This window comes from Copadichromis virginalis, linkage group LG1, assembly GCF_057382275.1.
Source record: "Copadichromis virginalis isolate Kocher_CV1m ecotype Utaka linkage group LG1, C_Virginalis_male_GT1.1, whole genome shotgun sequence".
NCBI lineage: Eukaryota > Metazoa > Chordata > Actinopteri > Cichliformes > Cichlidae > Copadichromis > Copadichromis virginalis.
In genome coordinates, this window is record NC_140618.1 from 40,129,912 (window position 1) to 40,151,534 (window position 21,623).

A 21,623-nucleotide genomic window follows, 5' to 3' on the forward strand; every position below is an offset into this window, starting at 1 on the left:
TCACTTGATTTGGATTACTGAATGGAACCTAATCATTTTATTAATCTATACACACAGAAATAGCCACACAAACTAAATTAGTTGGTCAAATTTTATTCAGACACTTGATGAAATAATCACACAATGTGGTCCTTCTAATGACAGCAACATAATCTTGTTAGGAGGTGGTGGGATTGTCACATGCAGTGAGCTAGCATGATTTACTTAAAGCTGATGTGATTCCCAGATTGGACGAACTATTTGCATTTTCCTCATCATTATTTTTATTTTTGTTTTCTGATTGCTGATTGGTAGTGGTTGCCAGAATTATGCTTTCGCTTAAAATACAGTGTTAGCTACTAGTGCCTCAATTTCTTGGTTGTCTAAGAAATTTATCCTATCAGAGCCTTCAAAAACAAAAAATAAAAACAAAAAATATATTTTACAAAACATAATTCCAATTAAAATAGTTAGCTGGGTAAAATGCCACATTTTTTATGTCACAGTTAGTGCGATTCTTGATTCTTATGATAAAATGTAATTATATTTTAATCCCACAAATTTCTTTTTTCTTTTTATGAGAGCTCACACACTTAAAGGATATCCCAAAGTCACACATTTTACAACAGCAACCTCATTTTATAAATGCAATACACTACAAAACAAGTGGAATAAAAGCAAAACATTAATAATATGCTTTAGTGGAATTACTACAGTATCTTGAAATTTGCCGTTTCCGTTCGTGCTTTTATTTTGAAGGCAGCCCATTGAAACGGAAATCGTTGCGCTGGGTCACCTGGCTACCGTTTAGCGTTTACTTTCCGTTAGCAAAGTTGTAGATTGCAAGAAGTTTTTTGCGAGTATACATTTGAGCACACCAGAACAAAGGGATTACACACATATAAAGCACGGTATGTACACCGAGTTGTTGTAAAGAAAACAAAAACAGGCTTGTAGGCTTGTGAAATGGGACGGTCTAGCCTCCCTCGCGCTGCCCAGGTTGCCTATCAACCGTTATACTAAAAGCGGGAAACGTTTCATACAGCTTTGTTTGACAGAAACGGAGTAGAACATATTTTGTTCATTTGTTTCTACATGAGCTTTGTGTGATGTGATAAGTATCTGAGGCTGAGACCACACGACTGTAAAACATGATTGTTGGGCTTCATTTTTGTACTGAACAGTCATTTTAAGATTAGCTAGTAAATAACAATTAGCTCATGTTGTTCATGAGACTAAAGTCATCTTACTTTGGTAATGTAAATATAATATGGCCAATATGATAGTTATTATATTAATCATTATTAGTTATCACAGCAGTGAGTTCGAACTCTGTGTCAAATACTGAGCTTCAGTAAAGATTCTATGGCATTATTTTAGTGCCACTATGCTCAAATTCTTTTTACTTGCGCTCAGAATAGTGGCACAAAAATAACGCCATAAGATTCAAGTTACAATTATTTATATTTCCTATCTCCTTAAATCTTCACTCAAAGACAAGTATGTTTGACAGTGTGTATATAGATGTATCATATAGAAAAGACAAATATTGTTCGTTTAATATGCTGGCATTACTAAATTTGGCTCAATGCTTACATATATGTGTAAAAAGAAAATGTGCGAGCTGTGGTAACTGTGTCTGATAGAATGAAGAGTAGACTGATACATGAAATATTCCTTTATTGGGTGAGAAAATCAGACCATGTCATAACTGCTTTAAGTCATACAGAATAGATATCAGAGCCTTAAACAGGCTGACTTCTGCTAAATGGGTCAAACTGGGCAGAAAGTATACAAACACATAACATCCTTATAGAATATGATGTAACACTATAGATCAACTTAGCTCAGAATATATAAAGCATATAAACAATTACAGCAATATGATGCAACAAACACAGCAGTGCTACTGATCCAAAATACTCAAAGCTTCATAGAACTGAAACAAACATTTATTTTAGCTCCATTCTGCTGCTGATACATACTTTAGGTTTCTGAACATTGAACTTGTTGCTGCCTTTCATAGTGTGTAACTTGAAGGCCCTGAGTACTTTCTCTCACACTGAAAACACTGGGATGATCACATTATTTGAACATTACCTAATAAGACTGATTCAGCACAGACAGTTATGTTAAACTTTCCTAGCAGTCCTTCACAAACAGGGAACAGTCTGTCTATTCTCTCCATCTGTCAGCTGCTGCTGGCTCTTCCTCCTCCTCTTCCTCACACACTGCTGAGTTTGTCCTGGTGGATCATCAGGGGTGCAAAGCCTCACAGATGATGTGCAGCAGTGGGTCCCTCAGTCTGTCCTCACTCTGGACACTTGCAGTTGTCACACATGGAAATGAAATGTGTGATAAGCTGCAGGATTCAGACACAAGTGTAACTTATAAACACACGTTCATACTTTTATTCCACAATCAGAGAGAAAGAAACAGAGAGAGAGTGCAGGACAGACAGACAGGTGACAGTCTCAGGTGTACACACTGCTACACAACAGCACCAGAGAAGGAGGATTTAGTGTTTGTGTTATTACGAGTGCTACACAAGAAGAGTTCCCAGATGGTACAGTGGACACGTGTGACTGCTGTGATTAAAGCATCTTTCTTTCAGCTTAACGAGTGAACCGTCAGCTCGTTCAAACACACGTTAAAGTCCGTTTGGCTCGACACCACCGAACAGAGGCAGCAATATAACATAGCTAACATTAACAGTGCAGTGAATCCTGCTTGTTGCGATCATGTTTAGGGGGTAGGAGGATGTGTTCATGACTTATGGCAGTTTGCACCAGTCCAGGTCCATCTGTGTGGATTTCATCTTTCCAAGATTCTGAGGCCCAGTACAACTCATTAACCTGTTTTCTTTGTTTTCTTTATTTTTAACTTTCCAGCTTTCCATTGCCATCGAAGCGTTACACCCCTTCTCCTGCACCAGGGTACAAACAGAGCCCCCTACATGGTAGGCTCCCAGGGAGCTCTTTACTGATCGGACAGCAAGCTGCATGCTTGCGGCTGGCTCAGCTGAAAGCCCGCCTTGCGTTGACACAGATAAATAACGCCATTGCTATTGGTGGCCGAACCAATACACGCGCCCCATTTATATCTACAACACCCCCCTTTCCTGACAGCTGCAGCCATCAGTCTACTAAACCTTCTGAAGGTTGCTAACACCATGTCCCATCCCTTATATAACCCCTATGCCTCTGGGAAACAAAGTTCAGCCCAGGGGCGCTATGGACAGTCGAGTATGCAGGCAGAGAGAGACTCTCATAAGACACCTCCTCATCTTGGGCCTGGGTCCAGCTTTAGCTCTTCTGGAGTTTCATCTGCGTCTCCTGCAAAATCTGGAGGAACAATCCCATCACTGCTAACTATGCCAATGAGCTGCAGGCCAGAAGGGAGTAAGACTTCAATGGAAGAGGACATAAAGAAGTCCAAACCTGTGGGCTCTGCAGAGTCTACTTCAGAAACAGCTGTGAACATCCTTATGCAATTTGGACTTGAAAAAGAGGACCTGGAACATCCAATCTCATACTCTGAAGATCAGATCACTCCTGACAACCTGCCTTTTACCTTACAAGTGACAGAGGATATCCCAGTGCTGGCCCAGATGCAAGACTACACTGCCACTTCACCTAGGGTCTTTCCGCATACCTGCTCTCTATGTAACAAGGAATGTAATCAGATGAAGGTAAGTCGAAGATTGTTCGATGTTTTTGCTTTCAGTCAGTTTTTATTTATTTGAAACGCAATGTTTTTTGTTTTGTTTTGGGATTGTTTTTAATTATTTGACTTTGAATGCCATTATAGGATTTTGGTTTTGAAAAAGCTTCATGGATGCTACTTTAAAGTTTATTTGGTTTGTTTTATTCACTATTACTGCATAATGATGACTGTAGGAAGACTACCAACTTGGACTGCAAACATTTGGACACATTTTCCCATATTTCTGCAATTCAGTATTCTGTAACAGAACTTTTGAAGGATTACAGTCCAGACTAAACTTAACTATATGTCTACCAGATGTTGTAATTTAAAAAACTACTTCAAAGAGACCTTCAGAAACTTCAGTGGTCTGTACTTGCAATTGATAGATTTAATGTCTTTTGACTTGATGTAAACCCATGCGAAGACATTCAAGGCATTTGCTAACAATGGAGCCAAGGCCTCAGATGACGTGATGAGGAAGAATCTGCAAGCATGAAGAACCTGTGCATCAGAAAATGTTGGAAGATGGCTGTTTTTTCATTTGTCTCTGTCCTTGGGCTACTGTTCCACAGTGCTCATTCAGCTTTGCTTTTCCTGGAACTGTTGCTGAATGTAAAAGTTCCCCTTTTTGTCTTTTGTCACTAGAGTGAACAATAGTGTGTTTGGTCCTTTATTTTATATCAGTAGGCACCTTGTTTTTGTGTTATACTAATTTTCTTTGCTCATACTTTAAGTTAGTGTTTCGGTGTCACAAGACTTTTACTACCACAAACATAAGCACCCTGGGCGCAGCGCCCAGTCATGAGCTACACAAGCACCAGCTTTAATTTGACTGATTGTTGAATCTCTCTTTATGGATGTGCCTTCCTTTGCTGCACCAAATTTCACATTTGGGCTCCTCGTCAAAGAAACAGCGCCTTCCTCTTCTGGCCTATTTCAACATCATCTTCCTGTCGCTACTCTAACTGTGATCAACATAGGTGGTGCATTTTGTCCTAATCCAAACTTGGCCTCTCCTGAGACGACCTTCTTGGAACCTTGGGAAATTTTGATGCCATAAGAAGAGCCTGAGTAGGGCTGGGTATCGTCACTGATTTCTAGAATCGATTCAATTCCGATTCACAAGGTCCCGAATCGATTCGATCCACGATTCGATTTAATTCGATTCGATTTAAATCTGGGAAATTTTGACAGTCAGAAATATTATAATTCAGATCAGTACATTTACATATTTTTGTATCAATCAAAAGGAAGCTGACACACGCAAGACTTTATCACAGGTGTAAGCGTCACAGCAGATGCTTTTGTGTCAAAGTAGCTGAAGATAAAACACAGAAAAACATGAAGGTGATTTTCCTGGCCTGGGATTTTATAAAAATGTTCTGCAGTACATCAAAAATGAAAGAAAACCATTAATCAACATATGAACATCACCTCTGACGTTACAGCGGTTTTATTAGAGACACGGTTAAGCGTTTTACATTTTGAATAATTTTAAAAAGTTTAAATTTGTTCAGTATTGAACAGCAGAAATGAGGTTTTCTTTTCGGAAGAATGTAAAAGGGAAAAAAACAGCGGCTGACAGCCTGTAAACAGCGGTAGACTTGTGCGTAACAAGCAAGCGAATAATGAAGAAAGGGAAACTGTTCTTGAAGTACAGAGAGAGGGAGAGAGAGCTGTGCATCACGGTGGAAGCAAAACAGTAAAAGTCAGAGTGAATTCATGATGATGTTTATGTGAAGCGTTTGGATCTTCTTTTGCTGCTGGTTCGGTCAATATTGTTTGGAGAGAGATCAAACTAACAGCTTTAGAATCGGCTCATAAAGGGCGTGAACACACAGCGCGGACCCGCCGACAGATCAGAATCAGCGAGCTGTCGGCTTTCAGCCCCGACCGTGAGAAAGGCGACATCTCACTGATTCTGATCCGCGGGTCGCGCTGTGTGTTTAAGTCTATGTGCAGAAGCCGTGTTCCTGCTCTCATTTACTGTCTTAACTGTTTGGTGGTTCTTGAAATTTTGTGAGATGTCACCTGAGATTCTGGCATTTTGGGCAAAATAAATTTATATTAAAAAATCGATTCAGGATTTTAATGAATCGATTTTACGTTATCCAAGCCAGAATCGATTTTAATCGATGAATCGATTATAAAAACCCACCCCTAAGCCTGAGAGTCCAGAATCCAGAGCCTAAGATGACCCTTTTGTTTTGGTTGTTTGTAGTCAGATGTTTGACTTGTGTTTTCCATATATACTAAATAATTTCATCTTTAAAATTGTATCCCAGGAGAGGTATAATGTGTCATGCTTATTTGTTCCTGTTTTGTTTTTGGCCCATGAAGGTTTCTAAGTGCAATCCAGGCTCCTGGCTAATGTTATAATGCTTCTCCGTTCAGTGAAGGACTAACTGTTAATATTTTAAGATTTTTTTTAAGGCCACTGCAAAGTTTAGTGACCTTTTTATCAGCAAGTGATGTCAATGACAAACATTGCTCCTGATAATAATGAATCTGGTCTAAATGTTTGTTTTTTGTTGTGACCACTAGGATTGGGTCTCCCACCAGAATACCAGCCTTCACATCGAGAACTGCAAACTTCTGCGAAAGCAGTCAGTCTTTCTTCTCTGTACTTCGTGATTATGAACCGATATCTTTGGGGCAGCGCAACCATGGTTGTGCCGAAATGATGTCGGGGTTGTAATGCTAGGATAGCTTCCTAAGAACTGTTCATTTGTATTTTTTCATTTTTCTTTGTCATATTTGTTGCGTTCCTGTAAAGCACCTTAATGATTTATTGTTAAAAGGCTGAATACATTTCTAAGTTTTTGAATTAATGAACAATAATATATTTTTAAGGACATTCTACCTGGCAACATCTGACAAAAATGTACCTGTGTTTTTCCACAGATACCCAGAGTGGAACGGTGAAATAGCATCACTGCGAGGGTAAATATCTTCATTTGAAGTCATTTGGCGAATAAAAAAACATGCCAGCATTGGAGCCTTTCATTTTCTTTCATTTAACTGTGCTTTTCTTTTTAATGCACTTGTTAGTGCGTCAGGTGCCAAGCCCTCTCCCGCAACGTCTGCTGAGACTTCCCAGAAGAAAACCAGACATGAGAGTCGTTCCCGTTCCTGCAGCCCCCGCAGTCATCGTGACTCGGAGCAAAGCAGCGACAGGCGAAGAAGGCTTTCCCGCTCTCGCAGACCCCGCACTCATCGTGACTCGGAGCGTAGCAGGGACAGGCGAAGCAGCCATTCCCGCTCCGGCAGCCCACGTTGCCACCGTAAGTAAGTAAGTAAGTAAAATTTATTTATATAGCGCTTTTCACAGATAAAAATCACAAAGTGCTTTACAACACAGAAAATGGGAATATAAAACAATATAACAGTAAATAAAACAATGTAAAACAATAAAACTATAAAAACAGCATAAGAAGAAATTAATCAAATGCTTTTCTAAATAAAAATGTCTTCAGCTGTTTCTTAAAACAATCAATGGAGTCCGTGCAGCGAAGAGACAGTGGGAGAGAATTCCACAACCGTGGCGATCACCACGAGTTTTAAAACGAGTGCGTGGTACCACCAACAGTCTCTGATCTAATGACCTTAAAGCCCGAGAAGATGTATGTGATTTCAGCAGGTCAGATAAATATTGAGGAGCCTGACCATGCAGGGCCCTAAAGGTTAGAACTAAAATTTTAAACTGAAACCTAAAATTTACAGGCAACCAGTGAAGGGAGGCCAAGACTGGAGTGATATGCGATCTTCTCTTGGTGCCTGTTAAGAGACGTGCTGCAGCATTCTGCACAGTCTGAAGACGATTTAAGGCTGATTTGTTAAAACAAGTAAAAAGGCCATTACAATAGTCTAAACGAGAAGAAATAAAAGCATGAATAATCATCTCAAGTTCAAGCTTTGATACCATTAGTCTGAGTTTAGAAATATTCCGTAAATGATAAAAACAGTTTCGGACCAGCTGCTTAGAATGCTGCTCGAGCGACATCGAGCTGTCAAATAAGACACCGAGATTTCTAAGGCTTGATTTTACGTAAGGGTCTAAGAAGCTGATATGCTGTCTAATTTCTGGGACCATATGGTCTGGAGCAATAATTAGAGTTTCTGTTTTATCAGAGTTTAGTTGGAGAAAATTGTCATATAACCATTTGTTGATTTCTGTCAGACAATTACTTAAATTAGACAATTTATAAAACTCAGACATTTTGAAGGAACAGTATAGTTGGATGTCGTCAGCATAGAGATGATAGGAGATATATTTATAGCGCTTAATAATCTGGCCTAGGGGAAATACATAAAGTAAAAAGAGAATTGGACCCAGGACAGATCCCTGAGGTACCCCACACGGCAAAACTGTTGATTCTGATGTGACATGATTCATGCAAACAGTAAAAGATCTCTCAGACAGATATGATATAAACCATTTTAAAACAACACCAGTAATCCCAAACAAGTTCTCGAGTCTGTTTATCATGATACTGTGATCTACAGTGTCAAAAGCAGAGCTGAGATCCAGCAGGACCAGCACTGTGTATTCTCCGTGACTTGCAGAATAGGAGGAACAGTCATTCCTGTTCTCAATTACGCAGCCGCCGAAGGGAGAGACACAGAAGCCAATCACGATCTCTGTACAGGTCCAGACGCAATCGCAGGTCTGTCCAACAAACATTTTGAGAACTAGGATCAATCAAGAAGATTTAGCTCTCCAGTGGATTGTTAAAGGGTGAAATATAACATATATATAAAAATATCAACTTGAAAAAACTTAATTGGTGGACAGCATTTACCTTTTGTATCCATGCTGGGTGTGTGCTTTGAGATGTTTCTGAGTTATTAAGTTCTTTGATCCATACTTTTTTCAGGTCCCGGTCTCATTCTGACTCCTCGTGGTATGACCGTCCTTCCTCTTCACGATATCGATCACGCTCAAGGTGCCGCGAGAGACGATCCTCACTGAGAAGAAGAGATGAGAAACGTTCATCAACGAGGAAAAGCTGGGAGAGGCGATCGTCGACTGAGAGGTCATCTCCGAGGCGAAAGAAGTCAAGCAGCTCAAAGATCTTGGCAAAGAAACTGCTGGAAACATCAGGTTTGAAAATTGCTTCATGTTTTATTTTTTTGTATGTACTCATTAGTTTTTCTAAGATCAAAGTTCTCCTCCCCCCTCACAACCTTAACTTTACTAATGTAAAGGATAAATAAAGACCAGTGCCACCAGAAATGTCAGCATAGTTTTTTCTACTATTATAAAACTTTCAGAAACGGTAGATGATTTTCGAGACTTGGCACCCACCAAAGTGTGAATCTCTTTTGCACCTGTGGTCTTTTAGCTCTCCAGTCCTTATCAAACCAGTCTGACCTGGAGACTGTCGTCAAAACTTTGGCTCCTGCCCTGCTGGCTGAGCTAGTCAAGATGAAGTCGTCCCCATCAACATCATCATCATCGTCCTCACGTTCTGCATCTCCAGAAACAACTAAAGGGACGCCTAGCACAGAGAAGACAGAGGTGACTTCATATTATGCCTTTTTTCATGAATGCACAGTTTTGGACAATTTATAATGTGATCAGTGACAGATGACGTGATTGTTGATGCCACACAACCAAGATTAAATCTTTCAACACAGATTTATACAAGCAGATAGTTTGAGTCAAGTTGTCATGATGAAATCTGCATTTGGTTTGTTCATAATTTTCTTCCCTGTGTTTCCACAGGCTGGCAAATCTTCCCCTCCGACCATGGTGAGGCTACAAGGGACTGTAAGTAGTCTCTGTCACAGTGATGTGATTTCTGCTATGGAGAAAACATTTTGAAAAACTAAGTCAGTTGTTTTGTTTAGGTCAAAATTACAGGTATGTACACTGAAATTTGTTCACTGTTCAGGGGCGGATCTAGAGAAATTTTCTTAGGGTGGCAAAGAAATCAAATAGGGTGGCAAAATCGAAGCCTTCTTATTTTTCAAACACATATGCAGGTGGTTACATATGGTTAGAATAATTCAAATGCAGTAAGTATACACGTTTTTCATATAAATATAGTCTAGAACTTAATTATTGTCTGTAGCCCACATAATTACACACTTTAGTTACATAAAACATGTGAGTTTCTGTATAGCCTGTATAATAAATAAATATGTAGCCCAACAAGTATAAAATCCAGACACACTGTTAGAAAACAGTCACATTGTTACAGCTTAAATGACACAAAATGTCAGAAATCTGCACTGTCATGAACAACAATTTAAACCTAATTTTTCATGATTTGTTGGATGAACCCACTGAGGTCTGAAATACAATCGGCCATTTTTGACTCCTTTTGAGTTTACGTTTGTATTTCACCCTCAGATTGTTTCATTTTATTTTGTTCCCCTTGCCTTGTTTGGTGTCATTCTTTTCAGCTCAACTGAATTTAGTTGTTTTTTTCACTGACATACTGCATTAGTATTACTGATCTGAAACCACACAAAGAACGTAAAATCCTAGTAGTATGTTTTTACTGTAAAAAAAAAACACCACAGTATATTTTTATAACTTGAAATGCAAATATAAATTGTACATTTTGTAAACATATACAACTATTTATCTAAAAATGCAGCCGATACACCTGCCATTTTTTTTTTCATTTTGTATAAGAATTTAAAAATATTACTACAACTAAAATGAGAGAACAATTAGGTGTCGCACTAAGATGCCCCACAAACTATGTGTGCCAGTAAAAAAAAAGTTTGTCCACCAAAAGACAGAACAGCACAGGGACAAACCTGCAGGCCTGATAACAGCAGCTGTATCACTCCGCTGGTTTTCTACTTAGTGACAGTGTTTACATTGCAAATGTGCCTTTGTGACATTCATTAGTGCCCTCACTGACACACAAAACAAAACGACTACACAACAGAACTACACAAGACAACACACTAAGTAAACACTCCACACTAAACGTCACAAATCTCCCACATCTAAAAACTCTCTCTCTCACTTGCTTGCTCTGTCTCGCTGCCGTTACCGTCACTCCTAAAACGTTTCCCTCTTCCTAAACAATCAAATCCCACGCGTTGACTGTTTTTTTAATTGGTCGACATGGTACATTTAGGAAGGTGGTGGCTTTTTTTCTTTCTTTACTGTTTTCGTGCTGTCCTTACAAAACGCTTAAAACACACACACACAAAAACGTGACGACAGTATTTAGAACAAAGCGTGGCTTATATATATTATCATAACTCTGGATTTACTGGCCTGTAATTAAAATTTAAAAACTTTGAAGTCCGAATTTTCAATGTGGGCTGAAATAGAAACTCAGCGTGGCTGCAGCTTGTTGCTGTGTCAGCTTACATCAGTCATGTGATTTGGAGGTGCAGCGTGTCCGTGGACCACAGAGGGTTAATAACACTCACCTTCCTTCCATTTCCAGAGTGTAACATCCACCCACCTGTGTAAAAAGCGAAATTCCCATGGTGTTGTTCAGAATGTGCTCTGGCACAATCATAAGCATCGCTTGCTACTGAAAACAAGAAAAAAGCCGGTCCTGCTATGGGCTGAACCATTTGTTAATGGTGGAGGGGGGAACACTATGCAATATTTTCAGTTTTAGCATTTATATTCACTGTTGACTGTAACTACGTTCAAACTGTTAATGCTGTCTTATTTTAATAAACAACACTGTCATATGCAAAACTGGGGTGGCACTTGGGGTGGCAAGGGATCATTTTAGGGTGGCACTTGCCACCCCATGCCACCCTTCTAGATCCGCCCCTGTCACTGTTATAGATGGATGAGTTCATTGACCTACTTGTGAATCGAGAGAAAGTTCCTCTCCTGTTTGTCTCCTGGTTTGCTTCTGCAATCTAAGATAGATATTTATGCACCGTAGCTACAATTCTCTATAAATATACTGTCCGTTCACGGTTGTAGTCCTGCATTCATTATGCGGTTTAAAGTCAGTTGGTTATCCTTACATTTCTTCTACAGTCTCGCACCCCTCAAATTCATAGTCACTTTGGATTATACTGAGCTTTTATATAGTCATCCCCATGTCAGGAAGCTTCCGCTCAAGTCTAATGCTATGAAAGCATACACACTGTACTTTGTTTTTATTTTGCTGTGTTGCATTATGCATTTTTTAAATCTATATATACACATTGCACTGAAAACATCCTTGGAATTGCACTGGTTGCTTGCAAGTTGCCACAGTTGCTTGTGGTTTGCATGGAAGACTCCAACTTGTCTGTAAATACTTGTAAGCTCATGACAAGTGCTCATGTATGATTCTTAGTGTGAATGTAGTAACTTAACAGTTTTGGTAGTAATACAAACTAATGTATGTTCGTTGTGTGTGTGTTTGTAAGGAAGCTGCGGTGGCACCTAAAAATACAGCCAAGGCTACGGAGGCTCAAGTAGGTGTAAATGTAGAAAAATGTTAAAAATTCACTAGGGATGTCGCAATACCAGAGATTTTGTAGTCAGTATAGACACCAATAGAATTGCACCATTCTTGGTTACCAATTTAGTATTGTAATAAAACAATTATCTCATGTACTAACACATACTAAAACTCCTTTATTGAAAAGCTAGTTTAACATGTTCAAATTATATGCACAGTCAACCAGGACATGGTGGTTTTGAGTGCTTAAAAAGGTTTTTCCTTCCCAAGTTTGACATGTGCAATAGTGCTGTTTACACATTGCCTTTTGGGAATCAGTTATCACTGTTTATGGATCCACCTTAAATGAAAAGTACTTTCATAGCTGACTCTTACTGCCTTTTTTGTCAGTGAGTCAAGGTAGAGCTGCACTACGTGAAACAAAGAAAGAAAAAAAGAAGTAAAGGAAAATTAGCATCAGAAACATTTTGTAATAGGTACCTGATTGTGTTCATAGTTGTAGACAGTGCTCAAAGTGAGGTTTATAAGTTAATGTTTGCATTTTTCAGATTTCTGTCTGGAATTTCTTCCATTGCAATTGTGAACTGATCCTGAAATTCTTTTCGTTTGCACAGCTTGTTTCGCTTGATTACAAGGTGCTGTTAATAAGCAACCTGCCAGAGTATCACGATGGCTGTTACGCAGAGGAGGACATCGCCGGTCTGCTCACTCGACACCGATTTGAGTATTACGACGACACGATCTACGTTATACCACAGGCACGCATGGTAAGCACCAGTTTGCATTGGGCTGGGTTATGACCTTCATTTTAATGGCGCTCTAAATCTCTTTTCTAAGACGACCTAACTAACATTTAGTTAGTTAATACATATTTTGTGAGTGCCTGTCTTCATGGTTATTCAGTAAAAATCAGTGTTTGGTTGTTTGTTTTTCCTTCAGGCTTTTGCCCTCATGCCGACAGCAGTGGCAGCTAAAAACATCGTGCTAGCATCAGAAAATCACGATTTTATTCTCAGTGGGTCTAAACTTCGACTGCAGGTTGAGAAGGGCAACATTTTAATGACGCCGGTAAGCACTGTGTGTAGATAATGCAATCTACTGTTGTGACAGATGTTATTACAATTATTTGAAAATATTTGTTTCTGCTTGTTTATTTAAAGTGTGATTATAAATGTAAAAAATATTTCTTTTTGTAGAAAAAAATACCTTTAAGCTGAAATAAATCGAACCGAATCCGAAGTGATGTAATGATTTTGAACTGTTTTTTTTCTTTCAGCTTGAGTTTTATAAGTCTCTGATGAAACGGCTATGCTATGTAAGTAACGCACATATCTCAGAAACAAAGACTGCACTCGAATACCTTTAGATTTATTGGTCAGAGTATAAAGTCATAACTGGAAGCACTCACATCCAAGTCAAAACACCTTGAAAAATGGGGACATACCTGTTTTTTCAGATATTCACACAGGGCTAGGAAAGGTTTGGAGAACTCTTTTCCTGGAATAAATGAAATCCTCATTTAAAAATGCATTTTGTATTTTTTTAAACATTTGTTTAACGATAATTGGGAACGAGCCAAATGCGTTTTCCACGGCACTGTGTGTACATTAGTTTAAATACTTTTTCAACCAGTGTTATCAAAAACAGCGAGAGCTGCAATTATAAATTGTTTGGAAAATGAAGATAGCTGCCAGGGTGCATACCTGCTGTGTGAATATAAGTGCAAACTTATGGCCTTGATCTTGGAGCTGTAGTATAAGAATGTTTGGAATGTCATACTGTTTGTGGGGTTGTTGTTTTTTCACGTTAACCCGGTTTTCTCGAAGCAGCAAGTGACTGACAATGGAGCACGATTAATCTACATCAGGAACATCTCGCCAGGCGAGTCCCGGCATCTCAGAGAAGCTTTGAAAAAAATGGATTGTGTAAGAAACTACCTGCCTCTTCTCAACAAGGTATAAACACACTCATAAATGCCAACAAGTGCATGTGTTAGAAGTCTGTGAAAGGCTGTGTGAGATATGTGCTTGTGTAAGTGTAATCTTAACCATACAGAAAAATTGACAGATTAACCGCTTGCACACCAAACTAAAGGACGTGCACCAACCTTCATAAATCCATCCTTCAAAAGAGATAATGTGTCTAGATTTGGATGCTACTTATCTTGAGGAAAGCACAACTGCAAAACTATAGCGATAGTAAAGAGAGACTGCCGATAAGCTGCTCGCTGAGCAATTCTTCATATGCTCATGCGCACTAGTATTTATCACATTACAGCATTAGTGCAGGGGTCATGTTGAGCATGGCTCCAGTGCATCATTGAGCCAGGATTTCTGACTCTTGAATCCAGTGAACTCCACAATAAAGCTGTACTTAGTTCACTCTTTCCACGTGTGCTTAGCACTTGTTTTCTAACATTTACAATGTGAAGGTAAAATGTTCAGAATACATTTTCTTTCTTGTGTTTCAGGTGTTTATCGAATTTCAGTCTCTTCGTGATGCTGATCGCCTTGGCGTTTGGTACAGCCTTCTAAAACGGCCCACCGGCCACAAATTGTCAAGGCTGAAAATACCACAGTGTGGATGTACCTCACTGCGTAAGTGTTTTTTAAATGGGATTTTAAACAAATATGATTTAAACGGAAACAAAAAGATGGGTTAAGTTAATGGAAGGTCATCTGGTAAGACCTTTCTTTCGCTTTCTGTTTGTGAAACACTCATGAATAGATTTTTCAGGTCTCCCCTGGGCTGTGGATAAAGTGCAGACAAAACTGCTGATTTATTGTTGTTCACAATCAATCATTGTGACACATTCCCTCAACTTTTATCCACTAACACTGTGATTCTGGTTCCCACAAATCCTTTGATGCTCATTTGCCTTATTATCTCTCTGACCTCTTTTCTGGCCCCTCCAGAAATCTTTGCTCCATCAGTGGTCAATTTCCTTCTGCTTGTCTCTGCCCCAGACACATGAGCCAGAGCCATTACTTAAACTGCACTTTTTCAGTCTGGCATTTGATCTAACCCACTAATCGTTGTTTTTCTGATGTCTATGATACCTTGGGTATCTGTAAAGGTGCTTAAAGTTCAAATAAAAGTCAAAACATTGATATTACTGGATCATTGTAAACATTAAAAACCTGTTTTGCACCACTCGTTTTTCCTTTTCTTTCCCCCACAAAACTTTTAACAAAACTTATTTTTGCTTGTGCAGCACCAAGATTGCCAGACAAAGCTTTGCCAGACAGCGAGGTTGCTGTTGATGGTGCAACTGTCCCAACAGAAGATATTACCATCCCACAACGCAGCACTTCACCATATTGGATCACAATGACAACTAGTCCCTTTGTGTTCCCCACTGTCTCTCCTTGGTTCACAATCCCAGGTGAGAGAAACAGCTGGAAACTAAAATTAACCTCCAGATATAAAGTGTTGACTGTTACTAACTGTGTCTGTTTTACACTTCTAGAGTATTTAACTGTCAGTGAACCTGATGACATTGAGGTGAGTGCATCTTATAAACCCAGGTTTCATGTGTTAAACAGGAATCCTTGAGTAAATACCAAGAGGTGTCCATTTTTCCAAATACTCACCTCAAAAACCACATTTCTTTTTTTCTGCTAAACTTGGTTTCATTTTGTCTTCTCTATGTGCTCAGTAATAATAATATATTTTTTAAAAAGTACCGCAAAGTTTCTCTTCGAATAAACTTTGGTTCTTGAACCTTGTGTCTTGCAGAAAGCCCAATCTCAAGGTTCTACGTTCTCCACCATCATGTTGACCGGTTTGCCAGAAGGAAACTACAGACAGGAGGATGTCACCAAGCTGGTGTGGCGTTACGTCCCTGATCAGACTGTTCAGACTCTGTACTACAAAATAATCGTTTTATCACTGCAGAGGAGGGTGAGGAGTAGACCCAGCAGGCTGATACAGAGAAATTTGCATTTGCAAATTGAATTCAATTTAATGATTGATATTGAATGTTTCCTCTGCATCATTTTTCCCCTCCAGGCCTTTGTGTTTTTTAACAGCTGGGATGCGTGCTGCGATTTCGCCAGGGATTACCTCAAAAATCCAGTTACTGTTGGAGAGTGGACGCTCAGAATCCACATTGTTTTACAAGACATGCTTCCTGGTACAAGTGAGGTATGAAAATGGAGCAATCGGGGGCTGTTAAATCGGGGGCATGCTCCTGTTTCACTCAAACTATTCAGATCCCAATCAAAACAGATTTCTCCTCTAAGGAGTGAGCACAGCATCATCCTTCTCTGGGCTAATATTACTAGAATGAGAATACTCAGAGTACTTTATTGATCCCTGGGGGAAATATATTGGTTACAGTACAAACAGTAACACAGACAGATACAAGAAGTAAGGAATAGCACAATATATACAATATATACATACATATAAGTCACTCATTGATAAATATCTGAATAAGAAATGGAAAAACTAAAAATATGCATGAATTTCAAATCAACTATTTATTGTTACTTCGTCTGTATTTGTTCTAGTGATGGGATTTCCGGCTCTTTTTAGAGATCCGGCTCTTTCGGTTCGGCTCACTAAAAAGAGCCGGCTCTTTCGGCTCCGAACCGGCTCTTCAGGTTGTTTTGTTGCTTTAATTAATTTATTATTAACAATAATATAAAATTATGCACAAAAGGAATTACTAACGTAAAAACAAGTGGTTTTATTTATATATGTTTATATATAAATATATGCGGTGGCCCCTAGAGACAAAACACGTACAAACTCCAAAACACATTTCTAGCATGAACTGAACTTCCAAAGCAGAGCTACTAGATCACTTAAATTACACAATTGAAAGCATGTGTGTATTGTTTGTGTATTTATACACAGGCACTCATATATATATTCAAATAATTTTAAAAAAAAGTTCATTTACCTGTTATTACCACACACCAAATCCGGTCGTTGGTACTTGCTGGCTTGTGTAGCCACAAGATAACAAAGGCTCAACACTGCGCCCAGCATCCTGGAGCACTTCTGTTGTCTTTTGTACGTGTTTTGAGTTTTTATGTGCTTCTGTTTTTATATGCTTCTGAGTTTTTACGTGCTTCGGAGTTTGTACGTGTTTTTACATGTTTTGGAGTTTTTACGTGTTTTGGAGTTTGTACGTGTTTTTACGTGTTTTGGAGTTTGTACATGCTTCAGAGTTCGTACGTGATTTGAAGTTTGTATGTGCTTTGTCTCTAGGGGCCACCGTAAATATACTTTTATTTATTCACTCCACATAAAATGTAATAAATAAATCATATAATACAAAAATCAACTATTCACATTTCAAGTTTTAACTATTTAAATTTTCAGCTTTTTCCTTTCACAAATTTAAAGTGAAAAGAACACAAAACACTGCAAACCACAACACAATTAAATATAAATTATAATATGAAAACTAAAAGAACATGCATATTCTCTGTCATATGGACCTGCATGAATAAACTTTCTCAATCCTTTATCATCTGCAACCGAAAATAGTTGTGGATGATTACTATACCTTTCTAATGTTGTTGTCCCTGCCTCTCTTTCTCTCTCTCTGGCTCTGTTCCTGTGCTACTGAGTGTAACTACCGCCCCTCCCCCCTCTGCCCAGCGTAAAGCACAAGGCCCGCGTGCAGAGTGAAGCGGGAAAAAAGTGCGAGAGAGAGGCTGAGAGAAAGAAAAAAAAAAAAAAAAAGCAGCAGGCTCGGGTCTCCCTGATCTTAACGCTGGTTGTTTTTCAGCATGTTCCAGAGTCGGAGTCTCTGGAGGACCGGCTGCTGAGTGTGGAGGTCTCCGAGGTGAATGTGGACCTTGTCATGATGATCATGGAAGTGGTGGCGTCCATCGCTGCTTTTGTCAGATTCTTGCCGCTTGCCAACAGGGTACGATTTCATAAACACGTGCAACTGTTTTATGTTTTACAGAAGGCTGCAAGGCTTGTCATGGTGTCTGCTGTTCTTTTCATATTGAGAAACATTTTAAATGAGTCTGAAGGAGACTTTGTGGTTTTTTAACACGAGTTGAGCAAGTTTAAATATTCCATGTACAGACAGTCCCTGCGGCAGGCAATCTGAATTACACATGCCTTTGCAAACACTGGTGAAGAAGGACTGCCTGAAATGCACCAAGTTCTCAACCAAGTAGTAATCTTATGACCTGTTCAGCCTTTTGTCCTGGCCCATCGAGCAGGGGAGATCCCTGCAGTTTGAGGCAGCGCTAAGTTATTCTTTTAGTGTTTCTTGCTCAGTGGTTTTATTGTTCAATCAAAACTTTGCAAAAGTATAGAAATATGTTTGCACTTATTTCCCATTTGCAAGTTTAAAACTCCAAGATTTTTTTTTCTTTGCCTTGTACTATCGTACAGGGCAGTAAAGAAACTCGCCAGGACAAATTCTTTATCGCCCTGTACAATACAAATCGTGCCTGTAGCACACCCATTGAGTACCACTGTGTTGCTCAAATATCCGTTCTGTTCTCTCAGATATGCATTGAGATGGCCGAACCTGGTGGATTAACACAGGTGATGGAGAGCAAAGTCACCAAGGACTATTTATCTGCTTGGTAAGTGTGTCCCACGATCAGAAGTGAGAAAAAGAGGAAATTTATTTTACACTGTGTTTCTTCATTTTCTTTAAAGTGTCTTCATGTCTGTCTGACCTTGTGCTTCTTTCTCTCCTCTTCATAGCAGTAAAGCTGGACGTATTGAGTCGTGAGTATCTTTCTTTTTCAGCTTTAGTGGCAGAGTCAAATATACCATACGCTCCTCAAGGTCGTCTGTAGTAAACAGTTCCCAAAGATGCAAAAAGAGCAGCATGTGATTTAGATATAAGCAACTCTAGATTAGGAATTTGAAATGGAATTTCTTATTTCACATGAACATTTTGTGACAACAAACCTCTTTTCGTGGTAACCTACTGGCATCTTTGCTTTCAAATTCAGTTTGAAGAGCCTGAAACAGCGTCTGCAAGACTCTGGTGACAACCTCAAAATGAAAACCAAGAAGACCGCAAAATCGACTGATGCAGTGACCAAAGGTGACTGCCAGGCGGAGAGCCAGAGGACCGAGGAGGAAGCAGGGACCCAGCCCGATGCTGCAGCCGCCCCTGCTGGACAGCAGCCAGAGCCCAAGTGTCCTGATGACGAGACACAGGAGGGAGAGGAGAATGATGGATGGAGCATGGCCGACATTAAAGGTACAAAGAGCTGCTTTAAATCAGCAAAATACACCGCTCTGACAGCCAAAACACAGTAAAGTGAATATAAAAAGACAAGTTGTGATATTTTGTGGCTCTGATCTCATATTTGTGCTCCTCACTGTGCTACAGACATTCAGCCTGGTGGTAGTAATATATTTTATATATGTGGTGTTTAAGAAATGCTCCGTTGGTGCGATGACTATGTCCCACACCATCACCAGCCTGAGATTTTGATACAAGGCAGGATGGATCCAAGATTTCTGACCCTACCATCCTAATGTCACAGCAGAAACTGAGATTCAACAGACCAGGCAGCGTTTTTATTTTACAGCGTTGCTGAGCCTGTGTGAATTGTACCCTCAGTTTTGCGTTCTTAGCTTAGAGAAGTCGAACCCAGTGTGGTCTTCTGCTGCTGTAGCTCATCTGCTTCAGTGTTGGATGTGCTGTGCGTTCAGAGATGCTCTTGTGCATTGTAATAAGTGGTTGTTTGGCTTGCTCTGGCCTTCCGGTCAGCGTGAAGCAGTTATTTCATTCTCCTCTAAACTCAAAAATGCATTTCCTCCAGGGAACTGCCACTCACTGGATATTTTCTGTTTCAGACGGTTTTATGTAAACCCTAGAGATGCTTCTGTGGGAAAATCCCAGCACATCAGCAGTTTTTGAAATGCTAAGCTCAGCAAACATGCCACGTTTAAGTGACTTAAATTATTTTTCTTCTTCATTCTGATGCTCAGTTTGAATTTCAGCAGGTCACCTGACCATGTCTACATACCTAAATCACTAAGTTGCTGCCATGTGATTGGCTGATTAGAGAGTCGCATTAATGAGCAGTCAAACAGGTGTACCTAATAAAGTGGCCGATGAACGTTTCAGCTTTTCAAGTAAATCGAAATCATTTGTTCAATTATTATTGAGTTATAATTGAATGTTTAAATATGTTATAAACCCAGTGGCTCCTGTAGCAGATTCGTTGATGATTAACGTGTCGCTCTTTTCATTTTCAGTTGTGGCTAAACGCAGGAGGGAGCTTGTCGGAGCTGAGGCAAAGCCATCTCGCTCTCAGTCTCCGTGTGTTGTAGCAGATTTCAGACTGCCTCAGTTCAACCCTAACAGCCCCATCGGTCAGACACACACACTCTAAATTCAAATGTGTTGTTAATACTTGTCTAATCTTCCTGTTTCTGCTTCTCTGCAGGTCAGGAGTTTGTGGTCCCTAAATCAGGATTTTTCTGTAACATCTGCTCTGTTTTCTGCCTGAATGAGAAGACCGCCAAGGAACTCCACTGCTGCAGCCAGAAACACTACGACAACCTGCAGGTACGCACGCACATACATATACACGATTCAGCACACAAAATCACACTGTTGGCCTAACGATGTTTGTTTTCTCACTTTTCCCTTTTTTTAGAAATATTATGAGGAACGTCGACAAAGAGCTACAAAAGCTTTGTCTCAGACGTCTCCAGGCTCCGTTTCTGACTGATGGACCTGATCTACTGTATTTTTAACACATAACTGTGCAGAGTGTATATATATGTGTGTCCTGGATGACTGTGGATATGTTTGCGGTTTTGTGATTTGTTTCTTATTTCCTGTTTTACTTTGAAAGTTCATGTCTTATGTCAGTGTGTTCAGTTTTACCTCTCCCCTGTCTCGTTAGCCTGATTTCTCCCAGCTGTGTCTCCCTCCCTCCCGCACGCCCATTCCCTAATTACTCCCCTGTGTATTTAAGCCCTGTGTTTTCCTGGGCTCCCTGTCGCGTCGTACCTTCAACCTGCTGTGTGTTTGTAATGGCCAGTCCTCCAGCACCTCGCTTTAGAGTCTTGTTTTCCTTTTGTAAGTTTTATTTTGTCAGTCATTCTTCCAGCAATAAAGCTGCGTTTTCAGTTTATTCCCGTCTCCAAGAGTCCTGCATTTTTGCGTCCACCGCTTCTGCTCGCCTGCCACACAGCCAACCATGACAATAGCAGAATCTAGTATAACATGGAAACACCTACCTGAAACACAGACTTTATGTATTTTAAGTACTTGAGTAAATGTTCCCACTACTATCTGCACTCACTTCTGAAGATATTTAGACTAGTGAGAGAACTCTGAGCTCCTCCGCTTCATGTGAGATTCACTTTCCACTGTTTCCTTTCTTTCTTTCTTTTTTTTAAATCCCTTTCCATTGCATTAATGTCTTGAAATACCAGGAAACCAAGCATCTGCCTCTGGAGACTTTTGACTCAAAAGGCAATAAAAACCAAAACAAATGTAAAAAAATGAATACAGGAAAAATTCCATTTTCACAAATGTCAAAACATTTTTTAATTAAAATTAATCTTTTTTTCCTATTAAAAAGT

At 39.5% G+C, this 21,623-nt stretch overlaps 1 protein-coding gene and 1 long non-coding RNA gene across 2 annotated transcripts; one reads left to right on the forward strand and one right to left on the reverse strand.

The window, feature by feature from the left end:
* The first annotated feature begins 752 nt into the window (after positions 1-752).
* Positions 753-21,169, forward strand: LOC146719272 (uncharacterized). The gene is made up of 25 exons (XM_085462673.1): positions 753-890; positions 2,871-3,670; positions 6,232-6,293; positions 6,592-6,630; positions 6,739-6,975; positions 8,565-8,791; positions 9,033-9,208; positions 9,416-9,460; positions 12,043-12,090; positions 12,692-12,844; positions 13,017-13,145; positions 13,354-13,392; positions 13,907-14,032; positions 14,548-14,674; positions 15,292-15,462; positions 15,547-15,581; positions 15,816-15,980; positions 16,089-16,223; positions 17,824-17,964; positions 18,564-18,643; positions 18,768-18,791; positions 19,022-19,275; positions 20,283-20,399; positions 20,474-20,595; positions 20,687-21,169. The coding sequence occupies exons 2-25, from the start codon at positions 3,152-3,154 to the stop codon at positions 20,759-20,761; spliced, it is 3,246 nt and encodes a 1,081-aa protein (XP_085318799.1). The 5' UTR covers positions 753-890; positions 2,871-3,151; the 3' UTR covers positions 20,762-21,169.
* LOC146719273 (uncharacterized) lies at positions 6,981-17,731 on the reverse strand. The gene is made up of 4 exons (XR_014921285.1): positions 17,599-17,731; positions 8,996-9,188; positions 8,490-8,655; positions 6,981-8,356 (listed from the first exon to the last, which is right to left on the reverse strand). It is a non-coding gene; the product is annotated as an uncharacterized LOC146719273 (long non-coding RNA).
* Positions 21,170-21,623: the final 454 nt, after the last annotated feature.

Excerpts from the sequence above, each read along its gene's own strand:
- LOC146719272 (XM_085462673.1), top strand. The coding sequence starts at position 3,152 with ATGTCCCATCCCTTATATAACCCCTATGCCTCTGGGAAACAAAGTTCA. Across the intron at positions 13,146-13,353 it reads GCAACATTTTAATGACGCCG|CTTGAGTTTTATAAGTCTCT; the intron begins GTAAGCACTGTG and ends TTTTTCTTTCAG. Across the intron at positions 16,224-17,823 it reads TGCTTCCTGGTACAAGTGAG|CATGTTCCAGAGTCGGAGTC; the intron begins GTATGAAAATGG and ends GTTGTTTTTCAG.